This window comes from Equus quagga, chromosome 7 (assembly GCF_021613505.1).
Source record: "Equus quagga isolate Etosha38 chromosome 7, UCLA_HA_Equagga_1.0, whole genome shotgun sequence".
Taxonomy (NCBI): domain Eukaryota; kingdom Metazoa; phylum Chordata; class Mammalia; order Perissodactyla; family Equidae; genus Equus; species Equus quagga.
Genome location: NC_060273.1, coordinates 124,268,994 through 124,294,434, shown reverse-complemented (window position 1 = coordinate 124,294,434; position 25,441 = coordinate 124,268,994). Strand labels below are relative to the sequence as shown.

The 25,441-nt window shown below is 34.6% G+C and overlaps 1 protein-coding gene across 2 annotated transcripts in view; it reads right to left on the bottom strand.

Annotated features, from left to right (window-relative positions):
- The window catches only part of EDIL3 (EGF like repeats and discoidin domains 3), a 407,727-nt gene that overhangs the window by 16,551 nt on the left and 365,735 nt on the right, over positions 1–25,441 (bottom strand). For both annotated transcript variants that reach the window (XM_046668389.1, XM_046668390.1), the window contains one exon: positions 5,554–5,709. In XM_046668389.1, the coding sequence (XP_046524345.1) occupies positions 5,554–5,709 (156 nt within the window). The remainder of the gene's footprint in view (positions 1–5,553; positions 5,710–25,441) is intronic.

Sequence of the window (25,441 nt, the reverse complement as noted above, 5' to 3'; positions counted from 1 at the left end):
CAGCACAGATTATGGAGGCTTTGTTGTGAGAATTGTTATGTTGCTGATTCTCTTTTTCACACTGATGTTGAGAGAATAAAAACAGGACAGAAGGACCAGAAACTCTTTTTTCTCTTTTGGAGAGTCATGGACTTTTATAAATAGACCTAATCTGGCTGCTCCTTCTTTCCTACAGTTGTTTTATCAGATAATACACTGGGCAGGTTATATTTTGACTCTTCAAAAGAAGCTGACTGAATCACTTTTCCACTTTCCCTGAATTCCTCATCAGACTGGGAGTTTTTTGAGCCACTGTCATAGTCAGAATTTTTCCCCCATACATCTGGCACAGAATTGACAATAGCGCCCTACTGAACACGTGATGGAAGGAACGTTAGCATTACATTCTTCTCCACACTTTCACACCTCATCTGTGTTCCTAACTATTTAAATCTATTATTTAAATTTAGAATTTGTTTAAAGCGAATACATGTTTACTTTCTGATGTTCATAAGAGAACTGGCAAACTTATTAAAATCTAAACTTACTTTTAGAGACTGATTCATCCTGACTTCCACTGACAAATTAGAGGCCAACCTAATTTTTCCTAAAGAATTAAAATAAGTTCCATTCCCCCTAGAAAAACATAAAATGATGATTTGTTTCAAAAATTTTATTTTGGTTTTGGTGTCAATAAGAGTCATCTTTCCTACACTTGCTTATCATTCAAATTAGCTGGAGCCTAGGTAAACATTTAAATTTCCAGCTCATCCCCAGCTGGAGGCAGGGCCCAGGAATCTGTTTTTCTTACCAAGCTCCCCTCATTGGTGTCATGGTCAGACAATTTTAGTAACTGATGAATTAGAGAGTTCACCAAGATGTTACAGGATAGTTCTTGGCAAGTAGGTGGCATGCATCCTTAAGGACCAACAAATCTTACTGGAAACAGGATTTTGGATTTTCTTTTACAGAAATCCAGAGTTAAGTTGCAATTTTTTTTCATGCATGCTTTTAAAAAACCTGGGTAATTTCAGGGAGGGAGACAAAATAGAATATTACCAGCTTATTTTTTTCCCAAAGAAGAAAGCTCCCCATGGTGTGGATTCAGGTTTATTTAAACACGACATTATGACTAATATATTGGATGGGAAAATCCATTTTCATTTCTAATTTTTCCATATAAGTATTCTTCCTGAAATTTATTATTGTTTTACTTTGGCTTATAACCTTAAAAATTAAATACTGAGAGTGTCTGTCAAATGTTGCAATTTTCCCGTTAACTGCAGTAAAAAAGAGCTCCAAGAGTATAAAACAAATGTCACTTTCATGAGAGCAAAGGAACATTTGACTTTCAAATGAAAAAAGTATCTGAATCCATGTTGTAGAGAAACATAAAAATTAGTTACATGTTAGAAAATATTGTAGACTAGAAAGAGAAAAATAAAAATGTGGGGACTGTAATGAGACAGTATCATCACATGCTCAATTGTGAAAGATTTAATGTGTAATTTTGTCAAAAACTAAAATACTAACGTAAATTACAAGTCTTATGAGAGCTCTGGGAGGGCAGTGAGACATTGGCATCTCAGTGAAGAGAACAAGGCACCTGTTTTTCTTCAGTTGACTTTTGGTGTGCACATACACACACATGCATATCCATATACATTCATACATATATTTAGACACTCCTATGTACATATATAATTTTCCTTGGCATTGCTTTCCTGAGGCTTAGTCAGTTACGACTAATAAAAACCAGAAAGGGCATTCATACATTTTTAGAATTTCATTTACACCATTGATACCACTTACAACCCATAAAATCGTTATTATTTTGAGATTGTTTTTCTGAAGTAATCTTGTTTCCAGATCTACATCAGACTTCCACACCCATGCTCCCAAAATCTACTAGAGCAAGTGGTCAATAAAAACACAAAGGCACAAGAAAAAGAATTAGAAAACCTTGTTTGTAAATATTCCCTTTTGAAATGTGTGTGCATAAAACTTTTCACAGGCATATTTTGCCCTGAAACATTCAATTCATTTATTATATGTGTTTGGATGAAAGCTTGTAGTTGAATTTGTACTTGTAAATATTGCAGAGCTTTTTCCCTTATGGAAAGCAACCATGGAAAACAAGATGCAAATAATATTAAGAATCAGTAGGAGATGGCTTATTTAACCCCAGAAAAATTAATTGCTAAGTTGTTCAGGGCCTCTCTAAAGAAGGGCACATCTATAAAGAATATTTGAAATTACAGGTAAAATATCTAATATAATAGCCACAATAACAATAAAGCACAATAATTATTTGGATATATATATACAAAAATATATATTTGGATTGGCATATATTGATATATATATATAAAAAGTCTACATTTCAAAGAACTTATGCAATGCATTTCCTCATTTATTTGATAAAATTCCCTTCTCTGTAGGATTAGCGATGTTTATGTCCTGCAGTTCCTTCTTTACATAAAGTATTTCTTTATTATCATAGTAATTGCTGCATTCTTATGTACAGTTTATTGGTATTAGTTATTTCCTTCAGTAATAAATAGTGAATTTATCTAAGGCTTTTTTTCATTACACTGAATTAGTTATAATATTATAAACAAACTGGCTAAATTTAATTTTAAAATACCAGTTTCATTATCTGAGTTTAGCCAATTGCCATGTTTATAATATTAAAATGGTTTAATTTTTCAGAAATTTTTACATTGGATAGATGACACTGTGACTTACTGCCTCATTTGAGAATTCTGGCTTTCATCCTTTCCACCGAACATGTAAATTTGCTCTCAGAATTTTCCAACTTGTCTATGGGAAGCCTATTTCTTTACGGTAAGGCTTACTTTGAGAACTTCAGAATCATGTGTTATAACAAACGTGGCTCCTAAGTACACGGATTTACAGCTATAATATATTTTGCTTGTCCTTATGAGGTAAGTTTTTGGGGCTTTACATCATTTGAAGGTAGTCTTGATAAGTTTAAAAGGTATATTACAAATTCTCAAGCAATCACTAAAATAATCTTAAAAAAGTTATAGCAAATAGGTCAACAAAGGAAACAAAATAGAATCATTAAAAAATTCAATTGATCCAATGGAAGGCAGAAAAACAAAAAAATGAAAGAAAAGATGTGACAAATAGGAAATAAGTAGCAAAATGATAGATTAAAACCCAGTTACATCAATACTGATACCAAATATAAATGGTCTAAATGATCCAGTTAAAAAGCAGACAAAAAAAAAAGATGGAATAAAAAGCAGAGACAGTCAGGAGTACTCTATCCTAAAAAATAGGTTAAAAGTAAAATTATGGAAAAACCATATACCAGTATAGCACTAACCAAAAGAAAGCTGGAGTACCTCTATTAATATAGCAAAGAGGATTCCAGAGCAAAAACTATTACCAGGGATAATGAAGGTCATTTTCTAATGATAAAGCAGTCATTTGATCAAGAGGACATTACACTCCTAATTGTTCACCCAGCTTTTAACAGAACTTCAAAATACATCAAGCAAACACCAATATAACTGTAAGGAGAAATAGAGAAATCCACAATCAAGTTGGAGATTTCCACATTGCTCTCTGTGATTGATAGTACAAGCCGATAGAAAATCAGTAAAGATATAGAAAACCTGAACGACACTATCAAGTAACTTGGGCAACTTGACACAAAAATTGTACATACATTTCAGACTGAGATAATGAAATAAAATGCATTAATATGCAAAAATACGGTCTACTAATTAAGGGAAACAATTTTTAAAATTATTCAACTATAATCACTAAATCACATGCTTAATGTAAATGGAAACAAAGAAGTAATTCACCAGTACAATGGTTTAACCATATTTTTCTTTACACGTCTTCCCTATATTAACCTATATAAGAATTTCACTATTATAGATGTGCTTCTTAGTGAATATTATACATGGATAACAGATGAAAATACCTAGCTATCTTAAAATTAATTTTATGAGCTGTATAATTTACGAAGCTTAAAAGACATCTTATAGAACATATTTACATTAAGGTGAAAGGAGCTGAAATAGTTATTTGCAATAAATTATGGCATATATTTGTCCACAGCTCAAAAAATTTTAAGACAATTTAAAAAAATATCCAATATTCATTCAATCTAAGATGCCATTTATTATAAAACATGTTATTAGTTTACGTTCTTCTAGAAAATAACGTGCTGCCAATTAAATTGTGACGTTGTAAGATAGACCGATTTCTAAGACGTTACAATGTAAAGTGTGTGTGTGTTCTGAGATGCTAAATGAATGTATCTTGAGATGCTAAATGGGTGTATTCTGGGATGTTAAAGGTTAATGGGTATAGTTTTTATAATCTAAACCTAGAAACATGTTTCTCCTAAAATAAATTGTGTGTGAACTGAGTTCAGACTGTTGACTCACTGAAATAGCTATTCCAGGCTTAGCATTTCTGGGAAAATTTGTAAATTCTCTGCCTTGAACACTTGAAGAAAGAAAGAGATTCCCAACTCTCTATTGGTTAATAATACAATAACAGTAAGGGAATAAAAGGGCAACATAAAATGGAAAAAACCTTTATTAACTCAGAAATACTTAACATGTATGAAAGAGTATTATATTTTCCCCCAAATCCTTGAACTAAGAGATTTTGTTTCTACTGATGTATTCAGAAAGCTAGAGTTCTTTGCACAAAGACTCTAAGCAATGAATTAATTTCCATTTCATTAGTCCAACTCAGGTCATATTTTAACATCTCATCCAATTAGTTATTGATATTGTCCCTGAGAATTTCCATTCTCCAGGGTCCCACAGAAATTCAGAGCAGTAGAGACTATGAAAAGATGTTCAAAATGGTAAGAATTTTTAGAAAAACAATTAGAAATTATCTGGTATAGAATTGTATGGTGCATTAATATATATCTATTATTGTAATATTAAAATTGATTATCCAGGTCAAAAAAAATTAAACAAATCTATGAATTAATGCACAATCAAGGAAACTGAGCAGAGAAACAGCCCATATTTTAATTTTGACAAACTATTATAATAGTCAAAATTTTCCATTTTTAAAATTTCTAATTGTCAAAACAATCCAGGAAATATAAAATGCTCAAAAATCTTTCAGTTAACCTTTGAAATATTTTTTTCCAAAAATCAGTTTTTTCAATACCAGTCATGCATTTTAATAATAAAAACAATAGCAGCATGTGTTTAAACAATAACCGTTTACATGAACTTTATGATAAATTCTTCAAGCTTCTTTTATTAGGTTATATATTAGGTTTATAAAATATAAGCTGAACCTTACTTAGTCGGATCTTAGGTAATCGATACTATGGAAAATGTTATCTGTAATGCAATTTGTTTTTCTATAGGTTGCACTGTTACGTTGTCTGACTATAAGCTCCTTTACAGGACTAGTCTTTAAAGCTTTTTATTTAACATACATTTTCCAGTGTATGTAGCCATTATTTTCAGTACAGATGTCTAAGCAGTTCATTCAGTCAGACTTGGATACAGTTTGATCCTCCATTTCTGCGTTATAAATCACTGGATGACTTACCTTGTCTTTTCTTTGCTTTTCATCCTGGTATACAGTCCAGTGTTCTCCATCATCGCTGTAAGCGAGTTTATAGGAGCCCACGAACTGGACATGACCAAAATCTTTAGCTCCTTGTGTAATGATGCCGGTCACTTTGGTAGGGACCAGAAGATCCACCTAAAAAAAAGGGAAAGATATAATTTAAAAGCCACAATAGAGTCCATTATAAATTTACAAGTCTCTTGAATTTAGGAGATTAAGAAACATGTATGCTAAAGCCAAAAGCCTGTTGATTACTTGTATTTTGGAAGTGATGACTGAGTCTATGATTGGCTTGTAATTTTGATTGTGCCACTGGGTAAACTTAGTTTAAAAGTTGAACAAGCTTTTTGACCATGTTCTAGTAAAACAGTAGTTATTTCAGTGGACCAATCAATTTTCGATTAAACTGGTTCATCCAGCTGTGCAGTTTTGTGTAACTGAGATAGTGCAGAGCTGGCCAGGCTGACCTTCTTGAGACTGATCATTATTCTCCCAAGAGCTTGTGCTTATAATTCAATTTTCTGACTTTACTGCTTGATTCAATAAGAATAAATATGAAATTGTAGCTGTGTACACATCAAGAATAGTATTAGAACAAGAATAGTATTAGACGTTTCATAATTAAACATTAAAGAAAAAGTCAACCCTGTTTCCATGAATTTGAATCAGTTCAGTAACATGTAACTGAGTAATAGTAATCATTGTCTAGTGAAAATCCTCTTTCAGAAAACTAAAATCCTAAAAACGATGAGGAGGAAGTCAAATACTATTCAAAAGTGAAGGAGGATTAAAACATGCACCTGTGACTTGTGGGATCTGTGCTCATGATGTGTTTTTTCCTGCGAAATATATATTTAAAGAGCATAAGACCTGTGGTGATTTAGTAAGCATTCAATTCACCAAAATGTAATCGAAATGCAAAACATGGGGGATTTTCACCAAAGAATACATAACATTCAATAGTTTAGTATTCTTTCTTTTTGTTCTCTAGTTCATGCATCTTTTCTTACATCTTATGATGCTAATTTAAAAAGATTATAGGAAAATTTGTTTTCCCTGTGAACAATTCTTATAAGACTTTTACCTTTTGTTTTATTATTCCTCCTGGATCTACAGCTTCCTTCTCCTCCTACAATAGCCATCTACTTCCTCCTACTTCCTATGACTAAGTGCCCTGCTACGTCCTTGATCTTATCATCTTTAACTGTCAGGACCCCATGTATGACCTTGGTGGCTTTCAACCACTATGTTCTTTTGTTTCTATTTCAGGTTCTCCATCCTGTGAGATGTACGTAGCCACAAATAGACAGTTATAGGTCAGATACAGGCCACGAATGAGAAGCGAGAAGTAGGAAGAGTGTATTGAATGGACCACATTTAGCGACATAGATGATCATCAATAAAGATATGAAAAAAGTTTCCAATGTTTCACAGCCTAGGAATATTTCTTAAGAAATTCACACGGGCTTTTTGCCCACTCTTTGGAACATTCTTTAATTAAAGTCACTAGGCTTAAATTGGACAATGGATTAAGACAGAAAACCACCTTTAACACTTGAGTAAAACATTTTTGAAAGTTTATCAAAAACTACAAAATACTTTTGCTTTTGCTATTTTCCAAACATGTATTATATCATCTAAAGTATCTTGTGTGTCCAGCAGCAATGCAGGGTGACCAAATTATGATATCCTGGCAAGGAAACAGTTGCATAGCTCACCCTATGCTAAACGCTGTCTTGCATATCCTCATTTAATCCTCTCAACAGCCTGTATCGTAGGGTATCAGCTCCACTTTAGAGTGAGGGAACAGATGCCTAACAGAACATGATGTGTGATCCAAAGAGAAATGAAGAGTAGAGAAAGGATCTCAGATGCCAATCCACGTCATTCTGATCCACAGTTCCACCACGCATATGGATTCTCACTCAATGATTTCTTCCCATTCTCTGAGACGATTTCAGAAATTTCTGAGGAATCTCAAAGGTTTTTCACCACACACATAAACTTACAGCAACTCAAAGACAAACAAACAAAAACAATCCTGGCTTTACAATACTAGGAGAGCCCTGTCTTCTGACATAAATTTCGTCTCTGTTCTTCAGCTGTCTGGGCTGAAAAACATGGATTGCTGTTGTTGCTTTAAATCCAAATCTAATTGCGTAGTGACATCTAGGCATAGACGCTGGTTTTCAAAGTTTTCTTAATGTTACTAACACTCAACAAACAGAAGGAAAAAAACTTGCAGTACTCTGAGTCACTGTGTTGCTGTAAAGGCTGTAAATGCACAGGGACTCAAACTGTCACCAAGAACATGAACACCTCCAGGGCTGGATTCTCCAGTCCCTAAATTTCTGTAAGTCCTTAGCTAAGATGATGCAATGAGGAGTCTTATAGCATCTCTTTCTTGTGCTATTTCTTAAAGTCAGTTGGGTTTCCTGCTGGGTGGAGATGTTTTCTCCTTAAATTGTGTGTCTTGGCTCTTTCTAACAGATATATTTTTCTCCCACTCTAACTGCTCCCCTTCTCCAGCTTTTTTTTTTTTTTTTTGATCTAGAATGTTTTTCTTTTTTGTTCCAGTTAAGTCAATTTCTCGACTTAAATAGTCAGCAATCTGTTTCAAGCTGGATTTTGTCCTAAAATTTGCTACATTAATCTTAGAATACCAGGCCTAAGCAAACCTCCTTTCAGTATAAAAATAATCAGCATCCCCACACTTAGTGTGGACTTGCTGCAAGAGGGCATGTGCAGATCTCACTCTGAGACCCACACACAGACGTGCCACCCTCATGTTCAGCAGGCAAGAGCATCCCAGAGATCTCGGAGGTTCCTCTGAACCTATGCTGACTCCTGGCCTAGGACCGCTCTGCCCACTTGTACATGTTCTGAGTTAAAGCCGTACTGCAAACATGCTGGACTGAATGCCTTCTGCTGTTTTAGACCCTCACCTCCCGAGGTTTGGCGCAAATAGAGCAGGTTATTTAGGGCACCGAGCTGGCGCATGGGCAGACTTTTGGCTGACTACACTGTACTTCATGTCTGGATCTGTATTAAATGTGCCTTACTTGTAACGGTCCCTCAAAAAACATTTTGCTGGACTGAGCTGGAACTATTTCCTAAATATGTTGTATGGACAAGAACCAACACATGGCTAAGGATGCCACAATGTATCATAGCAGAAAGTGCTAGCTGCCTTTCTCTTGTTTGTCTACATGGGACAACATTACTGGTCAAGGAAATATGGCGTCACAGGGGTACCGACCAATTTTTACTGGAGAAGGCAACTAGTTAAAAATCCTCTCTGATCTTCAGGAATGCGATGGTGAGAGACAATCCCTTCAGGTGGAGCTGGATGGTCTGGGTTCCCAAACTGGCTCTGCCTTTACTAGCTGTATGCCTTGGGCAAGCTACTTTATGCCTCTATATCACAAGTTTCTCATCTGAAAACTGAGGATAATAGTCCCCGAAGGATTTTATGAGGATTAGATGAGTGTGTAAAACAATATGTAAAATATAGTAAGGGGTATATAAGACTTTGATAAGAATAGAACAATAAATAAATATGGGAGGAGAATCTAATACCAGTCTCAGAACACTTTATTAGAAGCAGAGATACAGAAATAGGGAAACAGGGTGGCAAGATTGTCCTAGAAGGAAATTGTAAGTCTCAGTATATTTTGGTCACCTTCCCAGGATGTGTGCAAAGATAGCCATTTCATCTTTACTTAAAGTAGAGAAAATTTGAAGCAACTGAAATTTCCATTTATGGGTAAAATGGTTAACTAAAAATAACGTAATTAATTTTATGAAATGTTGTGCATCCCCATTTAAATATTAAGATTATATTACAATAGAGAAATGGTTCTAAAATAATATCAAAAGAGAAAATTAGATTCCAAATTATAGTGAGTGATTTATTTCCCTTTAATTATAAGAGTGAAAAAAGAGGGATATATAGAGAGAGGCTTAAATCAAATATAAGAAAAAAGTATTGCATGACGATTATGTAGGAATATAACTTTTAAAATTAATAATAAAGTAAATAATAAATAAATAATAATAAAATATCCTGTAATGTTTTAGTGAAGCAGAAAGAATTTTAAAGTGTCTAACTTATAAAAATAGTGTAGAAAAGCTTAAGAGCATTTGTTTGAGACAAGTCAAGATAAACTACATTTCAGACATCTGCATAGCACCCTGACAGATGGCTCTCTGGAAGGAGACAGGGCAGACTAGGAAAGTCAGCTGATTATCATGGAGATGTTCTTCAAGGGGTGAGGAAAATGGAAAGAGCTACAGATAAATAAGTGTGCAAGCAAAGTGAACAAACAGATCAAAGAGATTCATTACAGAAATATGCCACTCAGCTGCATCTAAAATACTCTAGTTTTTGCCTTATACTGTATCAGTTATTTTGGATTACGTATTTTGCAACTTCATGGACCGTTGTAAAATTAGCTCATTAAACAGAAATAACTTTGAAGTTAACATAATAATCTAGTACTTAAAAATTAAATTATAGGCAAAATATTTAGACAGTATTTTGGTTCCAATAAAGAATCTTTTACCTTAACATTCCATGAAACAATTGTATATAATCCTGTCTACAAAGGCACATAATTCATTGTACTTGGCATTTGACAATATTGCTGGTTATCGGATGCTGGATATACTTTTAGTTCATATTTTCAGGGCAGCTAGTTCATGTGATCAACTTACTATGAAACGTTATGTAGCCTCTGTGTCTGATATGATCTAGCAGCTCTAGGTTATAGGTTGACAACTCTTAACATCCTGTAGAGGCCCGATAATACACTCTTTATTCAGCATCATTATTGCATTCCTCCCTTTACTAAAGAAGTTTTAATTTTCAATAATATTTAAAAACTTTTAATATAGTAACTGCTTCTTCAAGAACTAATTTCAAAACTATGAATACTAATACAAAAATAATACCATAAAATAACTTTTGAAAGGATAGAGGGAATTTGCTGTTTTATTGCTGTTTTATAGTCTGCCTTTTACTTGTAAAACCAGGTATAACACGTGTATGGTGCCATAAACAAGCTTTCTAAGCCCAGGTGCTCATTCCAGAGTGTGTTTTGTAGGACACCTAGCATAACATAGACATTCCAAATATCCGGGCATTATCTACCCCCGATTCAAAATTCAGATAATTCCATACTTAACAATTACCTGCAATTGTAACACAAATAATACCATATGTCACCCTGAACTGCACCCCATGATTGCTGTCAGCTCATGACTATTAGCTTTTTAAAAGAGTTTATTTAGAATTGTGCAAGTAGTTCAAGCGCATATTTTATTTAATTTTTTTGGTGAGAAAGATTCTTGCTGAGCTAACATCTATGCCACTCTCCTCTATTTTGTATGTGGGATGTCATCTCAGCACGGTTTGATGAGTGGTGCGTAGGTCTATGCCCAGGACCCAAACCTGTGAATCCTGGGCCACCAAAGTGGAGCATACGAACTTAATCACTATGCCGCTGGGCCAGTCCCTCCACTGCACATTTTAACTGAGGATGGGAGATAGCATGGTAATGATGAACATTTTTTATTTAATATTTTTATTTCAATCATCTTTCTCATTATAAAAGTAATCCATGTTGTGAAGAAAAATTGAGAAATACAGAGAAGAAAGATGAAAAGAATAACTCTGTCTCACCATCAGATATAATCAGTGCTTTTTATCCTCCCTAAAAGTGGCTTTTTTAGACAAATTTGTTGTACTTGGCATTTGAACAATATTATTGGTTACCAAGTGTTGGTTGCACTTGTAGTCCATATTCGCAGGTCAATTAGTTTATTCTTCTTTTACTTAATATTTCACTAGTAATTCTCTATGTGAATAAACTATTTTTAAGAATTTTTGTCCTAAGAAGCCATTTTAAGGATTTACCACAATCATTTATTTACTATAAAACATATACTCCTCCCTGTACCCTTAATTTTTTCTATTAAAATTAATGCTCTCACTTTGTAGTGTACACATATGTTGAATTATGATGTACATCTGAAACGTATATAATATTATACACCAATTACACTTCAATTAACAATTAATTAATTATATTAATAGTGTCATAAAATCCCAGTCCTTTCATTTAGTACATATCTCATTTAGTTAGGATAAGTTCATAGAATTACAGTTATTTGGTCAAAGGATATGGAAAATACATTTATTTTCTAAACATAAAGGTAATAAATACTCGTGAAAATTTCAGATGGTGCAAAGAGAGGTAAGGAATGCAGCTAAAATAACTTATAATTCTATTATCCAGAGTTAATTCTTGTTGACCTCTTGATATTCATATTTGCAAACATTTCCTATAAGCTCACAGTATACAGGTGGTTTTGCAATTTGCATTTTTTCTATTACTGTGGATATTTTTACATATAAATTATAATAGTAATTTGTAATGGCTATGTAATATTCTCTATTATGGACACAAGAATAAGCACAAAAATTATTTAATCAGTCTCCTATCAGTATTTTTAAAATTTGTTTCTAATTCTTTTGCGTCACTAAAAATCTAGAACAAACTTCCATGTATATCTATCTTTGCTCATTGGTGCCACTGCTCCTTCCAGGCATGAAGGATCTGCTGTTTGAAATGTGATATACGTTGCTTCACTTGTCTCCAGAAAGATTATAAACTTCTATCTGCAGTGTATAATTTTTTTCTACAAACTCACCAATCCTGTTTCATAAAATTTTACATTTTTGACAATTTGAAAAATGGCATTTTCCACATTTAATCTACATAAATGGTAATAAGAGGCAATGAATTTACATTCTCCTGATTGTTCAGTCTCACTAATAATATATACATATAGACTCTTGATATCCTTCAAATTGGATTAGAGATTTTCTTGTTGGTTTTTAAGAATTATTTATATTGCATCAATACCGGCTTCCGTTACATTTGTTAACGTTTATCCTAATTTGCTATGTCATTTACTTTTATATTTGACACACAAGTTTTAAATTTTCCTATACCCAAATCTATCAATCACTGTCTTTATGATTGCATATTTTGTATGCTTAAAAGGACCTTCAGCTTAATTAGCTCAGTTAAAAACTATTTACATATCCTCCTATAATTTCCTCTGAGTTTTCCTTCTTCCTTCTTTCCTTTCTCCCTCCCTCCCTCCTTTCTTCCTTCTTCCTCATCTAAACCATCTTGGCTTTATGTGTATAGTTGATGTGACATAGGGTTCATACTTTATTTTTATAAGAATGTAATTTTCTCCACACTTTTTGTTGAATAATCCAGTTCCTTTTTATTTTCTCCCTACCTGGCTGATAATTATAAGGTTTGCTCTTTATTCTTGAAATTAATATCACTAATCATCATTGTCATCATCATCATCATCCTAGTAAGGATATGTCTCGGTGAAAGTCTCCTTTACTGTTTTTGGATAGAATAAAGTGGGTCCATTCAAGCTGTAGACTCATTTCTGGGAGAGGGAGGTGTGCTCAAAAGGTTTTCTTCTCTTATATTTAAAAATATTGCTTCCGCTTCTTTTATTGTCTCCCTTTAGAAGGTCAGTTATCGAAAGACTTGGTCTTCTGATTTTTCCTATTTATAATATTTCCTCACTTATTTCCATTTTTTATTATTCTCCTTTGCATTCTCAGAGTTTCTCCATTTTGTCCTCAATATTATGGATTTTATTTTGGTAATGTAATTTACATGCTAAATTTTTAAATTTCCTTGAAATACAACATTATTTAAGATACCTCCCTCATCATTGCAGCATTTATCTCATCCTCTCTATTATTTTTGGAGAAAATACCTTTGTATACATTCTAGTAACCTACTATTTCTGTAGAAAATTTTCCACTTTTATAATTTTTCTTCATGCCTTTAGAATAATTTCTATTCTTTTGTTGTTACACATATTTAAAAATAAACCCCACGTTATTTTGTCTTCTTTTCCTTTCCTTGAACAGAGAGAGAACAGTCCTGGTGTTTGCCAGCACGCTGGTCATAGGGTTCCCCTTTAGCTAACATGCAGCCAACATGTGTTCTATTCCACTTTGCCAGGTGTGTATTCCAGGACAAATGAGTGTGATGGGACTTTGAGAGGGGCAGCACTGGCCACAGCACGCAGTTTCTGGGGTAGTAAAGTGACTGTGGACTCTCTGGTCCACAGTCAGGCTCTGGGTCCTGGCTACTGCTGTTCTGATTCAGACGTTGGAATCCCCACACTATAGGTATCGGGGACTCTGCCCAGAGCCTGGAAAGCTCCCGACTGGCATGTACTTGTATGCATACTTCATGGATGATGGAAAGGGGATCAGAAGCTGCAGAGTCACAATTCAGAAGTCAAATGAGTCAGAGCGACGTCAGTGACTTCCTCATAAGCTCAGTAAAGGAAACTTTAAAAAAAGTCTGCTTTCTGAGGTCCAAAGGAACCCTCCAAATGTAGTTCTGGAAAACACTTGAGAAAATTCAGCCAGCCTTCGTTAAAACTCCATGTGTAAAAACAGTTCTAAATCAAAGTCCATCTATCAAGATTTTCTCATTAAATATCAAAGAAGTTGGAAAGATAAAAGCAACGAAAGCTATAAACACATTCCGAGTTAATAAAACAATATAAAGACTGAATTTAGTGCCCTTGTATTGATTTGCTTCAATCACGATACATAAAGAGAAAATAACCTGATTTTCTGTTCTTTTTTAATGAGCAGATCTTTGTAATATTCTGTATGAATTTTATTTTCTCAATTTTTTTGAAAAACTACACTCAGTTATAGTTACAAGTAACTAAAATTGACATCAAGTTAACAGGTAAGCTCTTATCCAATTTCTCCAAATCCTACGTCAGAAAGAACAAAATGTATTTGAAGAAAAATATAAAACTTAGAAAATTCTTACGGAAAAGAGTCATACTTTTCTTGTTGGGTTATTCAAAGCGACTTTCCGCTGAGTTCATCAAACATAAGATCACCCTGGGAGAGTAGAATTAAATCTTTTTTATTTACCTTTCAAATCTGATTTTGATTAGGCTGAGAATTTTGAATTACTCCCTGAATAAAAGTTCAGGGCGGTGCCCATTGAATTAGTCTGTAATTGATAGGATCATTAATAATTGGTTAATAGAGACTTAACACAAGTCTTTGATCAAAGAGCATGATGCTCCAATAAACATTATTCAGATACTTTAATTACAGTAATGCTAAAGCCCAAATGAAGTAGAAAACAAAGAAAATTACCAGTAAATGATTTGCATGTAATTTAGAAAACAATAACAGAGTTTTTAAGTAGGAACTGAAATAGTTTGTCATCTAGTGCTTTTTGGTAGCACAGTGACAGGAGAGCATGGGTAAAAATTGTGCCAGCATTTTTATAAAGCTAAAGATTCATTGAACAGGCCGTCAAACTTGTATGCACTTCAGTAGCCAGAATTTGGTTGATTCTTCACCTGAAAATGCTATTTGAATATATGTCTTTGACAACTACTTTACTGAAAGTAATTTTATCAATGGCATTTGTATTCTGTATAACCATTATATATTTTACACACTGACATTTACAAACACAAAACATCTCTATACAAATATGTGTCAATGTGTATATTTACATAAGTCTTCTTGTTCTGTGACAAATAAATAAAAATCATGAGAGCTCTGAAAACAAAACATCCACAGAGTAAAGTATACTGCAACGGCAAGTCACATTGCATATCTTAAATATTAAGAGGCCCTTGAAAGGTAGAAAAGTTGACAGAATACACAACGTATTTTTATGCACTGTGCTTACTGGAGGAGCTATGCATTTTATGTTGATAGAAAACTTTGCCATTCCCACAACTGGTAAATCATTCGCAGAGTCCTGTACTTCTTTCTGTTTCCTCAGGCCATGTGAGCCTTAATTCTAGATTTTTCAGTCTTAACTGGATATGTGCTCATCGTATGGTGACTGAGTTTTAGGCTAAGGCAACAATAATGTGAAGAAACCTAAATGTAACTTCTTTCCCCTTGTCCTTACAAAAGGAAGTGGAAAGGGCCGTGGCCTCTCGGGAATCAGGCATGAGGTAAATGCTTCCAACTGCTTTGGGAAAATGTACCATCAATGTCAACAGTTGAAAAATAGCCCAGGTCAGCACGCTGCTCTGAAGCAATCAGAGGGGAAAAGAGAGGGAGATGGCTCAGCAGGAAGAGAAATGCCTTCAGATTACAGGGTTAAGCACCACTGACACAGAAAGAGGTTGCCCTAAAGGGCAACTTTTTAGAAAAAATCTTTTGTACAAAGGAGAGTATACATATAGTATGCATAAAAAGGATACAAATTATTTCCATTCAAATGCATGGTCAGTGACACTGTCAGCATTTTATTTGTGTGAGAAGGACAAGCCTGGCTCCAGTGGGATATGGCAGGGCTATCAAGTTCATCAGGATTCCAGTCACCACAAATCATGATTATTGTCATGGAGAGTCTCATTAAAACCCATGCTTATAGAGTTCCTCATTGAATACCCATAACATCAACATGTTTTATTTATTTATATTAATTTATTTATGGTATAAATATTTTATCTATATTATGCCGCTGTTATGGATGCTAATTTCCATTTGTTTTGTTCCCAAGTGGAAATAAAGAGCAGCAGTTGTATACTTGAAACTCCAATCTCATCAAGCTTCTTTAGGTCCCAATGTATGGTTCCCATTTATTCTCTTTAATATAGTGTCCAAGAGCTCTTGAGCGTCCAAGGTCTGCTATTGAGTGGCAGAATATAAAACTTGGTGCTAGATAAAAATATCTGAATACTATCTAATGAACATATTAAGTCCCACAGAACAATATGGCCTGGATATATCTATAAGGAAGTCCCAAATATGTATATGCCTTACGGTTACAATGTTATAGCTTGAATATAGGGTATATAACTTCCATACAATATGTTCCTCACTGCACGTGAACTGTAAGATGCTCACAACTCTCCTTCTCTTGAGAAGTGGCACTATATTTAAGGGACTCTTGTATATATGTTTGACTCAGAACAAGGGCTCATTTCTTTGTGCAATCAGCTCCAAACAATCTCATATTTTTAAAACCACGTTCTTTAACTCTAAAACTATTCATGCACTATATTTTCTATTCCTGTAAAATAGCTCATAAACCACAGTATTAAATTAGGTATAGAATTAATAAATCACTTGGAACAAACTCATTATATTAATTAATTTATTTTTTTGCATATGTATTCAAAATTTTGAAAACTCAGGTGTGGCTCACTTCATTGTAGGTCACTTATAGTTTTAAATGAAGAATTTATTTCATAAGACACTCTCAGCGGCTGAACATCTTTGCAATAACTGTCTGATATTCCACATGAGACTTCAGGCACTAAGCTGCTGACTTCTAAAAATAATTTGCAAAAAAAAAAATCAGAAGTGAAATAAACAGAAAATAGAGGCATAACTCTCTTTTAGTTGATATAAGCACTTCAGAATCCTGAAATCCTAAAATATTTTAATGAAATTCAAACACTGATTTAAAGAAAAGAAGAATCATGCAGAAATTATTATATGGAATGACATTAAAAGTAAAATTTCAGAAAATTACTTACAATGGAACCAGTCAGCAAGGAAGTGTAAAAACACAAACAAAAATAAAAAAATCTGTGCATCCTTATAACCCAAGTCACAAGATCTGTCTCTTGATCTTGTGGCTTGCTGTACCTAAAGAGCTTATTTTGACAGGTCTTCGCCATCATAGAGAAATCATATATTTCAAGAAATCCTGAAGTATCTATTAGTTTAGGAATCAGAATATAAGCTTTGACATCTCTATGTTAAACAGAATCACGATAGGCTCAACACAAATGACTTTTCACCCTCTCCCTACGGGGAGAGAGAGGTGCACTTGGGTCAGAGGTCATACATACAATTTACCTTTTTAATACTTTGTTTTCTGAAAAAATATGGTCTTGTAAAGCATTGCCTCTGACTCTTTTGTAGGTAACATTTCGTTTAAAAAGTAACAGCAGTGGCATAAACTGTCATGGAGAAATTGTGCTTTAGGAACCAGAAATATCACTGTGTTGGGGATATTGAAAGATAAAACGTGAAGAATAATTTTGAAATAACGTATTGTTTTTGAACACCTTCAGGTCACAACAACTAATGTGGTTGTATTTTCAAGATGGAAACAATAATTAAAAATAATCCAACAATGAAAACGCAGACATTAAAAGAACATGTTTAACATTTCCGCACTGAAAATGTTTTTCTTTTAGATTCTAAATATTTATTTAATTTTTTCATTTTTTAAAAATTTTTATTGCCGTAACATTGGTTTATAGCATTATATAAATTTCAAGTGTGCATCATTATATTTCGATTTCTGTGTAGATGACATCATGTTTACCATGCAAAGACTAATTAATATAGCTTTTTTGTAGACATATTTTATTAGATTAAGGACTTTCTCTTCTATTATTTACTTGCTGCAGAATTTTAAAACCATGAAAATCACGAATTTGAATTTTATCAAATTTTATGTCTGTTTATACTGAGATGATCAGGCATAATGAGCAGAACAAGTGGCCACAAAACCAACACCTGACCAACCTGAGACTGTAACATTGACAATACCTATGTGCACATCTTCCACTGTCTTCTTGCTTCCCCCAATCATGGTTACCCAGTGCTACATTTTTCATTATTTTCTTGCTTAGTTTTATTACATACGAATGGACCCTAGATAATATTTAGTTTTAAGTTATTTTTAAAATTTATAAAATGTATTATATAGTAATCTTCTGGGATTTGCTTTTTTCACTCAATATTATATTACTAAGATTCATCTATATGTATGTTCATAGTTATAAAGTGTATTTATTTTGACTGCTGTGTAATATTCCATTGTGCCTGTAAGTCAAAACACCCATTCTACTGTCATGAGTATTTGATTATTTCCTGTTTTTGGCTTCTAAAATCAATGCTTGAAACTTCTTGTACTTACCTCCTGGTATACATACTCAATTTTTTTTTTTGTGATTATGTACCTAGGAGTGGAATTTTTCGGTTGTAGAGTATATGAAGGTGCAATTTTACAAGATAAGGCCAATTTGCCAATTTACACTCCTACCAATATGATATATACATTCTTCATCTTTAATTTCTTATCTTGGTGATTAACATTAGTATACACACATTTTTAAGTCTGAATATTTTGTGCCTTCCTGGGATACATTCTTGCTTATTAGTAAGTCTATTTAGACGTTGATGGATTTCATTTGCTAATATTCTATTGAAGACTCTTGCTTTTCCGTTCATAAGTGAGATTCTAAGTCATTATCTTTTCTTAGACTTTGGCCAAGTTTGGGTACCAGGCAACCATGGTTTCATAAAAGAATTTCAGAAGTACTCCCCTCTTTGTTTTCTGTGCAATACTGTAACACAGAGGGTATAGGTTTTTTAAAAGCTGTAAAATCTGATTCGAAGTCTTTAATGGTGGGAAGTCTGTTCAGGGTCAGTTTCTTTTCTCTCTCTCTCTGTTTTTTGTCTGTGATCTTTCCTGACCATACAGATTTCTATTTTTCTTTGAGTAAATACATTTTGGTAATATATCTTTTACTATAAAAATATGTAAATATATATATGATTATACATATAAACATATATATATAAAGTAAATATGGGACAATGTTAATTTTTTAAAATTTGGGTATTACATTGTTCTCCGTACATGACTAAAATATTTCATAATTTAGAAAGTGCAGTATATTTGAACCTCTGGGGAAGGACTTAAATAATCTTTGTATTTGTTTTTGTTTCTTAAGAAGTACATGGGGGTGAGGGAGATGGTAGAGTTTTTAAGATATCTGTCTAATTTTTTCTAGTCATACTGATACTATGAATTTAGTTTTACAATATAATCCATAAACGCATTAAATCTTAGAATGAAAAGTAACATAATTAGGCAACTTCTGAATGTTTTTAAAGAAATTCTGCTTGCCCATAATATTATAACTCTAAGCCTAACAAAAGCTAGTGTATCTAAGTGTTTAAAATCAAAGCTTTTTATTTTATTTTTTGGCATTTCACAGACTTCTTTTTATTACTGCAGCCGTACCACTAACACTGAGCCATTCATTTTAAAGAAAGACTTTGCCATCTGTTAGTTGAATTTATTTCGTCTAACCTATTTTTATATTTCTATGTTTTTGCTGCCTTTGGCATAAAATAACTATGGTAAAATCATGTAAATATGAAATAACAATGGAATCAGCAATATTTCATAAATTATATTACAAAATTAGGTTTTCCTTAACTACAGACAGACAGGTACAGAAACTAATTAAGCTGTCTTCCATAAATTTTATCATTTTCTTATTACAAATTTTACAAAAACCAAAATCTAACCCATACACTCTAAAGAAATTTTTGAAAACCATGCATAACAGTAACAAAACTCAATGAAAGTAATTAAAAAGTATTTATTGCCTTCTCAACAGGTTCTGCCATCCCCTCAGACCCTTTCTTATATTGCCTGATGCCTAGTACAGAGCTGAACACACAACAAATTTTATTGTTTTTATTTTTTCATTACTGAACAAGAGAAAAATTAACATGCCAATTAATACATCAAAATTAACACATCTATATTTGATATTCATCCAAAACTTCCTTTCCAACTCTTATTCTGTGTTCTCTTTAGCATCTCTCTCCATCACAGTAATCACCATGTGTTTGCAGGAATCTGTTTATGTATGTCCATCCTCGGCTAGATTTTGAGCTCCTTGAGAGCTCTAACCATGGTTTAGTCACCTTTGTATCTTCCAAGTTTATCACAAGGTCTGCATATATTAGGCATCCAGGAACATGCTTGCTAGATAGGCAGACAGATTAGATGGAAAGAGATTGGGTCAGGAATGCAGGTTATGGTCTGTTTTTAAAATGCATGAGGGCCAACTCTTCTTCACTGATAAGCGGCATGGGAAAATGGCATTAAATATCTAAAGAAATGTTTGACTGGAGAAAAAGATTTTCCTGAGAGGTTTTAAGGTGGAGTTTTAGGAATTTCGTGTTTACATACTCCATGGCTCTGTGAATTTGGCAGCATTGCGCAGTATAAACTTTGGTAGGAAAAGATGAAAGTTAGTGAGAATGCCTTTAATGCTTTGTCAGTAGTGAGGCAGAAAGAGGTAAAGATCCTCAGATTCAAAGAGCAGCAATAAGGATGGAAAGCCCAGGGACAATCTGACAGGTGAAAGGACAGGGCTTTTCTTCTGCACACTGTTTACTCAATTTAATTGGAGCTTCAATCAAGATAAAGAACGCCGAACAAACAGCAGAGGATAGCCCTCAGGAATGAGAGTGGGTTAACACATCTTGGTCACAAATCGGTAGATAAGAAGCTGGGGACAAGCAGAGGAACCTAGCAGAATACCAAATCCAATGTCACTTTGCCAACTAAGTTTCAGAATCAGGAGACTATGGGAAGCAGCATGTCTGGACGCTCATCCTCAGGCTGGAAAGGTGGACTGTGGAAATCTAAACTCATCACTGGCTGAAGAGGCCTGACCAGAGGAACAGCAGCCATAGGAGCAAGCAAAGAGGCTAAGTCAGGCCGGTTGGTCTTGGAAGACAGGATGTTAAGGTTGGCTCATGGCACTTCAGGGAGCCAAGAGTGACAAAAGACCTGAGAACTACTGCAGAAAGTTGCAGATATCAGAGAAGTCCAGCAAGAAATTCTATTTAGGAAGTTGAGTGAAAAAGAGAGTGTCAAATGGGGACCGCAAAGGGTTTTGGAGATGTCTGGCAGAACACAACAGGTAAAGTTCCAAGCACAGAGACACTGTATCATGGAACAGAGCCGTGGGTTTAAGACTATGTTCCCTCGGGTTGGAGTCTCTTCTCAGGGAATATGGATGAGGTTAAATTTGGGGAGGGATGGGATATCATGTAGGGAATTGACTGGGAGACCAAAGATGCTGTGGTCCAAAGCTGCATATGGCAACAGAGAGGAACCCCAGCAGTACTAACAAAGCCTGACCCAGAGTTCCTATGACAGGGCTTTATACGTCCACTGTCTTGGCATAAGATTAACTCCAAAGTTTGGGACTCCTGGGAATGAACCTGCAACTACGGACGAGGAGCCCCCAATTGTAGGGGCTGGCAGTCCACAGAAGTAAGAGGCCAGGGAGGTCCTTATGCTGATGAATTCCATCCAGATCACTGAAGAGCTGAGGGTCCTGAAAAGTGCTGCACTCGATGTCATCCGCTCCTCCACCTGTCCCTGGGATAAAATGCAACCATTCATAGCCAGACAGCTTCTGCCTATGACAGATTAGATATGATGATGCAAGGAGAGGTTGAAGGAGGGCTTACCTGCATAGGTAATACATTATAGCACTGAGCAAAGATCTCTCTTTCTCTCTCTCTCACAAACACACACACACAACAAGCATAGTATAGTTTCCACAACTTTAAAATTCCCTTGATTTGCTCCTCAAACATTCCCTTGATTGCCTCTCCTTCTACCCCAGACTGAGTAAAGGGAATAACACAGAAGAATGGAGACAGCTCTTTCCACTTGATGTCTGTAGACTGCTTTTTGTGCTAATTGTATGCTATATTCCCTTGCATGCTGATAACTCCAGAAAAAAAATAATCATAAATAAATAAAATTAAAATCTCCCATAATCAATAGAGGGCACTATACCAGTTCTCTGTTGTGGCATAATAATTTCTATAGTTTAACCAGACTCGCTATGGCATACCTGCTAGGGAAAAGTTAAGGATTTTTTTTTGGTTGAACAAAATATTCGTTAAAGATCCTCATTTTTTTCTCCACTCTCTGTTGTGAATATGAAGTGTGGGTTTTTAGTGACAGGATTTAATTGAATTTAATTGTAGTGTCTGCATGTTGGTACACTGCCCAGAAAGCTTTGGGAAATGGATGATGCTTGTATACCAAAGTCATAAATAAGAGCCATCCACCGTCTGCTCTAAAATTTCTTGCTTATTCTTGTTCCTGAAATAAATTTTTGGTTAAAAGAGGAAAAAACCCTACATTTTTAAAGCAGGTAAATCGGCCTTATTTTGTGTCTGCCTCAACTCTCTCCATTGTCTTATGGATTTTACCTGTCTAGTGCTAGGTAAAATTATTTTTAAATTTATTACTTTAAAGTTCAGTAAGTTAATTCATACAGTTTCGAATCTGCTTTTCATAGCTCTATGAATAGATTTGTATTGTTATTTTAAGTACTAAGATCTGACTTGTTTTTCGTCACCTTAATGTTGGAATTGATGCATTTTTTAATTTTTAGGGTCAACTAAGGTTTACAATGAAGCACAAAATTTCATACTAAAAAGTATAAGGTTGCAATGCAGAACCTGAAAATAAAACCTGGAAACAAGATTAATTCTTACTGAGAAACACAAAGGAGAGTCTAAGCGCTGCTTTAAAAATGAGCATGTCAGTGTTCAGCCCCACTTCTTCTGATTTAACAAATAAAAAAAGTATAATTAGCAAACCTCTTCAACAATAAAAAGTGAAACAAGGACTTGTATAAAAGAGCTCAGTCATCAAGTGCTCCCCAATACTTGCAAAAATTTTTAAATATTGGTAAAATTCCAAATAATCAAGACATAGTTTATGTAAAAAAGTTTCTTCCATCAGGTGCTTTATGATGCAGAACTAAAACTAGATGATGTGGATTTAAATTCTGAACCTGATGTACATTAGCTTGGTCACCTTACGTGAGCTAATTAACCTTCCTGAACCTGGCTTGTAAAATGAGAGGCGGAGTTTAGGTTTTTGAGGTTCCTTTCCATTTGAAATCCCTGTGATTCCCTATGCTACATGTCAATCAACAGTAACCGCCCCTGTTGTTTCTTTTTCTACTCTATTTATCCAAACATCAATCCAATATTTATTGAGTGCCTGCTGCATCCTGGGCTCCCAAGTTACTAAAATCCTCTTGTGGGGCTCTCGTGTCGTGAGACAAGCAGACCTGTGCACACAGATGACAGCACAGAGGCGTGGGCGTCTAGAGGCCCAGAAGCAAAGGCCCGCAGGGTGTGGAGAAGCCAGCAGAGCCCAGGAGAGGCCGAATGTTGATGGACTGGTAGGAGTTGGACAGTGAAGAAAGAAGGGAAGGGCATTCCAGACCAGGAGAAGAGCACCTGCAAAGGGACAGGATCTCGAAAGAGCTTTCTGTGCCTGGAGAAGGAGAATAATTTCCTTGTGGCTGGAACACAGGGCAGAACTGGAGGAGACAGATGCTGGAATGAAACTTTGAACTAACTTGTGAAGGTCTTTTCTTAGTCACTAGCCATAGTTAGTAATCGAAGAAATTTACAGTCTGACGAATTTAGATGTTAACTTAAATGTACCATTTTAAAAGTAAAGGTCACTAGGTTTTCACCTGTATTCTACTTGAACAAATCCTTTAACCTCTCTGGATTTTAGGCTCTTTGTAAAATGCAATCATTAGACCTGCCTAGGCTTATTCTTCAATACTATGTTTCTTTTTTTCAATCTTCTTAATGTTTATCTCTAAATTTAGGCATTCCCTAGCTATCAATTTTCATATTGACCACCCAATTTGCAAATGGCTTGGTTTCTTCTTGTTTTATTCTCCAATAACATGAAATCACACACACACAGTTTGTGAGCCCAGTGGCACTTCAGTAACATTTCATGCCTTTAAAAAAAGTAGCATATATTAATACAGCATGACATAAATTTAAATCTTTTGACTTAACCAGACTACCAAATAGTATTCTATCTTCAATTTCTGGTGACATTAGTATGACGACGTTTTAATGTTTACTATTTGTCAAAACATGTAGCCAATTTTTCACTGAGGGAGACACACCTCCTTTTAGGGGTGCTAGGAAAACGCAGTAGCTGAAAATCAATTTTCCATTTCTGAAAAGTGCAGATCCTTTGTGTATCTGCAGCTTTTATTTCAAAGTGTTCGCTTCTTACAGCTTAATCTTTTCAACGGTCACTGCGACTTTGCCTCATTATCCATCTATCTGCCCAGTCGATGCAGGCTCATCACTGCGTCCAAACCTCTGCATTTTTGTTATAGTCTCTGAGGAGGAATAATTACAAACTCAACAAAGAACCGAAAAAGGATACTGTAACAAATTCTTTTTCATATTTCTTTGGGTTAAAAAAATTTACTTTACATCTGTGAAAATAATTTGTTTTATAGGAGTCAGCCCGGTGGCGTGGTGGTGAAGTTCACATGCTCCACTTTGGCGGCCTGGGGTTTGGGGGTTCCATCCCAGCACGGACCTATATATTGCTCATCAAGGCATGCTGTGGCGGCATCCCACATACAAAAAATAGAGGTTGATTGGCACAGATGTTAGCTCAGGGACAATCTTCCTCAAGCAAAAAGAGGAAGATTGGCCACAGATGTTAGCTCAGGGCCCATCTTCTTTACCAAAAATAAATAAATAAATTGCTTTACAGATGAGCATATAAATTCCCTGATATTTATGCATCATAGGGTTTACCATATATATTTAGTAACTATATATCATATAGATATAGTTTAAGAAAAATCTCAAATAACATTTGTTATAATATAAACCATTGTCTATTGGAGAGCAAACTGCAACACAGCGAATGTGTCCAGAACTCTCTTAGATACGATATGGTCTACTGACTACACAAGATACACTTGTCTGCAACTTGCTTTTTCCCACTGAAAATGATCCTCCTTGTTTAGATAGTACCATTTCAAATCCACACTAAAATTGATCACAAAGGTATCTTCGTAAGTTCGTTGCCTTATTTGAGGAGAAAAGTAACTTGACAGCCTGAAGGCAGCCAAAATCAACACATTTGTGTGTTGACATTTCAAGTGA